The sequence below is a fragment of the Rhincodon typus genome, unplaced genomic scaffold (genome assembly GCF_021869965.1).
Source record: "Rhincodon typus isolate 14 unplaced genomic scaffold, sRhiTyp1.1 hic_rhity00010972, whole genome shotgun sequence".
Lineage (NCBI taxonomy): Eukaryota > Metazoa > Chordata > Chondrichthyes > Orectolobiformes > Rhincodontidae > Rhincodon > Rhincodon typus.
Genome location: NW_025976610.1, coordinates 1 through 5,987, shown reverse-complemented (window position 1 = coordinate 5,987; position 5,987 = coordinate 1). Strand labels below are relative to the sequence as shown.

Sequence of the window (5,987 nt, the reverse complement as noted above, 5' to 3'; positions counted from 1 at the left end):
GCCACATTCCTCACTCTGCTCCGGGCTACTGGCTGTCCCTGCTTCACTCTGAGCCTGCTGGCCACATTCCTCACTCTGCTTCAGGCTACTGCCTGTCCCTGCTTCACTCCAGGCCAGTTGGCCACTGTCCCTGCTCTACTCCAGGCCGTTGTCTGCTGTCCCCACTCTGCTCCAGGTCCGTTGGCCACCGTCCCAACTCCAGTTCGGGCCGCTGGCCATTGCCATGGTGCTCTGGACCCACTGGCCGCCCATGCTCCAGGCCGCTGGCTGCCATCCCCGCTCTGTTCTGTGCCGCTGGCCGCTGTCCCCAGTCCGCTCCAAGCTGTTGACAAAAGAGGAAAAAGAAATTGAGAGAAAAAGAAAGATAATAATAAGAAAAGGAACGGACGGAGAGGACAAGCTCCAGCTGGAGCCTTCTACTCCACCACCATCTTGGACCAAAGGCGTCCATAGGTACAAGTATACATCCATAATATTTCTGTAAGATAGTGATATGCACCAACAGAAATAAAAAGAAATTTCAATCTAGTTTTAGTCCCCAGCTTGCCTCCAGAGTGAATCAGTATTGAGATATCTGCCATGTGGAGTTTCATTCTGCTTCCCCCAGAGGTGAGGTTGTGCCAGGAATTTGGAGTTACATTAGTTCATATGAAGAAGCTAAAGCAATTGTAATGTTTAAGTGAGCTCATAGAGGAAATGTAATGAAATGAAGACCTTTTCTCTTTGCAGATGAATGTGAACGATACGGCTTGTGTTTCAATGGTGTCCAGCCAGCCCCTCTCCCAGTAAACGTGGACATGGTTTTCGTTGTTGATGACTTGCAGCAGATGAACTCTACACAGTCAGAAACAGTTCAGCATTTTGTTACCTCAATGGTTGACACATTTCTGAGCACTACAGAACCTACAGCCTCTGGTCTTCATCCCCGGGTGGCTTTGCTACAACACACATCAAGTTACTCTCCAAGATATGGGAAAGATCCATTTACCCTAGACTTTAGAGTTCTGGATTATGCCTCAAAAACGCTGAAGAAGAGACACCTCCAAGAGCCAGTCAGTCGACCAGAGGGCACCACTGGCATTGCCAGCAGCATTTCATGGAGCTTGAAGAATTTCTTCTCAAACATCACAAATCCACAAGCTTACAAGGTTATCCTTACAATATTTTCAAGGGAAACAAGTATTGATGGGAAGAAATTATTGGACATATCACAAGAAGCCAAATGTAAGGGTTTCACGATATTTGCACTGGCCCTTGGGGAGGTATCTAATGTCACATTCCTGGAGGAGTTTGTCAGTTTTCCTTTTGATCAACATTTGGTTCACCTGGATAAGGGCCTGGAGGCTGAAATCGAATACGCACAAAAGTTTGCAGTGGCTTTTCTAAAAAACTTACCAAGTGAGTGCAATTACAACCCTTTTGTTTTATTATTTTGCCCCATTCCTTGGTTAATCCATACAGGGACAATGCAAGCAGTTCTGGGCCTACACCTTGGGAAGGATATTTTGGCACATGTTAGAGTGCAGCTCAAGTTTACCAGAACAATATTGGGACCTGAATTTTTGCTGACAAATCAGAATTGCAGAATTAGGAAAATTCTCATCTCCAGAAACCTGACCCTGGTTAAAAGTCCCTCAGAACTTCAGATTTTCATTTTTTGGGGGTGGGGACAGTGGATGGGAAGAGGTGAAAAGAGAGTCCGGAAAGTTTGGAGCTTACTGAGTCCTGGAAAATCCTGGGTGTAAGGCCAGCCTAGGTGCTCCAGCACATTGTGGAAGGAATGAGAAAAAGAATGTAAATGAAATACTCCAGCCATCATCACTCACAAACCCTGAACCCCACTTACACTGTCCCAACCATGCTAACCTGTGCCAACTCACAACCCACTCACAAGCCATGGTTTATCATACTCTTAATGACAATCTAGTCACCTTCATTCTCCCCATGACTGTTCATACCTTCTATATAGCCCTATGCACACCTAGCAATCCCCATTGCTATTCTTGACACCTATACCAACATCTATTAACACATGCCCCCAAGCAATCAGCCTTTGCTCCTACATGCCAACTTACCTATTATAGGCAATGGACAGTCCTCAGCACTATGTTGACATTAATTAAAGGTCTTAAGTGTCTGTTCACCATTTCAAATAAAATTCTTTATTGATTAAAATAAATTGCCACAGTTAATTTTCTCATCCCTTTTGAAACCAAGCATTAGAATTCACATTACATCTTAAAAGAACTTATACATACTTGTAGTTAGTCAATCGAGTTGTGAATGTACTGGTATCCCGCTGTGATAATGAAAAGTTGTGAAACCAGTCTTAATCCTGTGATTATAACTATCGGGTTTATATCATCAGAGATGTAAAATAGCAAGTATTGATATTTATTAAGACTGTAGACAATTGTCAAATATTTAAGGGGCCAGGTTTTCTAATAGCTTGAAAGTTTGACAGCTCCTTTAGATAGTAATCTTGAAAGTTCTCTTGACACCTAGCTTTATACTCAACTTGATTCTTCTTCTGACAGCTATTTTGGTGGCGATATTGGTAGCTATCTTGACTTTTTTTTTCTGGTTCTGACATGTGAAACAGTTCTGATGAGGTTATCCACATTCATAACAATCCCAAAGACACCTTATCTCTCCCAAATGACACCTCAACTCCCTCAAACATGTCCCAGAAGCAAATCTGAATCTTAACTCTCCAAAAGTTATTCTGTCATTTCAAGCAATTTTTACAGATTTAGAGCTCTTAACAGATGTTTATAATTAAGAAACTTTACTCTATTTAAAAGACTCTTTTTTTTCTTTAATTTACAGCTGAAATCAACAGTTACCCCCCTCCAGATCTAGAGAAGAAGTGCAGAGGAATAGAGTCTCAGGAGACAGTAAAAGAAGCAGAAAAAACACCGTCCTATAATATAGAACTGTATGCTTTATGGATAACTTTTATCTGTTACTAAAATTGTAATACAGGCTTTTCTCATTGTTAAATTGTGTCCTTTCCATTTCAGGGTGGTTGTAGCAGATGAAATTGAGCAACCTTCGAGTTACACCAACAATAACGGTAGGTAAAGAGAACTATTAGCTTGAATTTTGTACAGTACTCATGCCACCAGAGCTGAGACCAGGAGGTGAGCCCACAATGGGCAGTGACAAGACCTAAATAGAGAAGCAATTTCATTCCAATTAAGAGCTACTAGCCCTCAACAGTGCCACTGCTAGTGTTGGCCAATTTTGACACTATAACATGTCTCAAAATGAATGGCCATCTCCAATGAAGATAAGTGGTGATGGAGACACTGCACATTGTGGATCAGGGATTCAAAGGTGGTTCATGATAGAGACTTAATCATGCAAGTGGCCATTCCTGCTGGGATGATGGGAGGTTGGGCAAGAAGTAATAGAGGGGTCAGTGTTGACCATGTAATGCCCATTAATGAATACTATCATCCCCGGAACCCACAGGGAAACTGCTAAATTAACCTGATGGTATCCCCAATGTTGGTCTGTCCAATATGAGCAAAAGGTTCACAGAGGCAGCAAGTAACCCTTAATTAACCAGTTAAGTGTCTTAATTGCACCCCCCCACCTTCATAAGCAGACAGTTGACCGAAAACATTCCCACTGTAGGCAAACCCCATGGCAGCAAATTTTGCATGCTCCCTGACGTTTTCCCGATGATGCTGCCAGTCTTCCCTGGATCCCTGCAAGTGGCATGAAAAGTTTTTATTTTGTTTGTGTCCAACTAAAAGAAAAAGACGTTTATATAATGCCTTTCACGACCACCAGAAATTTCAACATATGTACTGAAGTACAGTCATCATTGCAATATTCGAAATGACACAGCCAATTTGTTTACAGCAAACTCTGCAAAAACTATGGGATAATTATCTGATAATTTTTTTTGCAATGTTCAGATTATGAGCTAAAAATTAGCAAGAGCGCTGGTGATCTGGGGACTGTCCTCTTCTTCAAACTCATACCATGAAATCATTTATGTCAATCTGAGAAAATCAGACAGGCACTTGGTTTAACATGTTATCTAAAAGGTAACACTTCCAATATTGCACACACTTCCAGTATTGTATTGAAATGTAAACTTTGAATTTTGCGTTCAATTTGTAACCTCTGACTCAAGGATGAGAACAAAATTTACTGAGACATGGTTGCCATTGAACAATAATATAATTTTAGGCTATGCATATATAGAGCTCAACAATCAGGGCTATCAATATCTCAAACTGTTGTTTGTAGGGTGGAAGTCTTGGTCAGCAATATTAAGGCATGCCATAAGTTGCACGTCACACTCTGGGAAGTGAGAGAACTTTGCATTCATTTGTATTCATTTTACCCATTGGTCTGCGGCAAGCTTTGACTTTCTTTTAGTGGTTTGGGTGATACCATCACCCTTTCAAAGTATTAAGACTGTATGACAATAAAATGTAGGAGCAGATATAGGCCATTCAGCCCATCTGGTCTGCTCTGCCATTCAATGAGACCCTGGCTGATTAGATAATCACCAACTCCACTTTCCTGCCTTTTCACTATAACTCTTGATTTTCTGACTGATTAACCTTAAACATTCTTAACAATGCAATCCGTATATCTTTCCTTAAATAAGAGGCCCAAAACTGTTCACAATGTTCCAACTGTGGTCTGCTAGTGCCTTGTTTAGTTTTAGCAAAACCTCCCCAGCTTTACACTCCATTTCCTTTGAATAAATGGCCAAGAATGTTCTGAATGAATTTATAAAGCGTCCAGGAACTTCAAAGACTTGTCAAGTCTTTTCAAGGAAAAGGCAATTTCACACCACTCAAGTTGACATTGAATATTCCTAAGTGTAAACATTTTGAGTATAGCTTCCATCAGAAGATTGTCATGCTACTATGCTCCTGAGTCAGCTTTGATTTGAAATTTCTTTATTAATCTGAAGTATATGAAGCTAGCTTGTAGCAATAGAACATAGCAAATCAACTTTGCCTTTAATGATGATTTGTGCAAATTATATGTTGTACTTAACATAGAATTTCTTTACCCCATTACACATGGTACTTCCACTTGTTCACAGCAACAGAAGCTTGGGAGGCCAGTAAGACCCTGCTCCTATGATGCTGCTTGGCCTGCTGTGTTCATTCAGCCCTGCACCTTGTTGTCTAAGACCCAAACATTGGCTACCGTGCAATGCAGTGTACAGGCAATTGTTTGCAAATTTGTTGTAGGGATGCTACATGAAAAATCTAGGCGGATTTGCTGGCAAGCAGCCAGAACGTGCAGGTTGACACTCAGCCCCTTTCTTTAATAATGGAAGGAGAGAGCTCTGAATTTTAGGCGGGAGATTCCAGTCAGGGCTCCTTCAGAAATGCAGAGACATATTCCCATTCTGACAGGTTTCTCAAAGTGCAGAACTATCAGGAGGAGGCAAAACGGGGCCCTTTTACACAGCCGGTGACTGCCATATTCTGAAATTTGAAGTCTAGAATCACAGCTGCTGTTAAAAGGTAAGTTTGAGGTTAGTGTGCCAGAGGGTAGGTGCGTAGGATGCTACATGGGTAGTAGGTAGGGAGTCAGCTCAGTTTATGCCAAGTGCATGGGGGTGCCAAGTAGAATACAGTGCAAAAGGGGCAAAGGATAGCATGTTAGTTGGGTAGGATGCTAAATGGATAGGGTGCCAAGGTGCAAAGAGGGCCAGGTAAGTGAAAACAGCCAATGTGACGCCACTGTTTAAAAAAGGAAGTAGACAAAAAGCAGGTAACTATAGGCCAGTTAGCTTAACTTCGGTAGTGGGGAAAATGCTTGAATCTATCATTAAGGAAGAAATAGCAAGACATCTGGATATAAATTCTCCCATTGGGAACACCCAGCATGGGTTCATGTAGGGTAGGTCATGTTTAACTAATTTGATGGAATTCTTTGAGGATATTACTTGCATGGTGGACAATGGGGAACCTGCGGATGTGGTGTATCTGGATTTCCAG

The 5,987-nt window shown here is 41.7% G+C and overlaps 1 protein-coding gene across 1 annotated transcript in view; it reads left to right on the top strand.

Annotated features, from left to right (window-relative positions):
- LOC125482478 (collagen alpha-6(VI) chain-like) overlaps window positions 1-3,076 on the top strand; it is a gene marked incomplete at both ends in the record, with an annotated part of 4,074 nt that extends 998 nt beyond the window's left edge. The window contains 3 exons of the mRNA XM_048594560.1: window positions 730-1,398; window positions 2,830-2,938; window positions 3,024-3,076. Of these exons, the coding sequence (XP_048450517.1) occupies window positions 730-1,398; window positions 2,830-2,938; window positions 3,024-3,076 (831 nt within the window). The remainder of the gene's footprint in view (window positions 1-729; window positions 1,399-2,829; window positions 2,939-3,023) is intronic.
- Window positions 3,077-5,987: the final 2,911 nt, after the last annotated feature.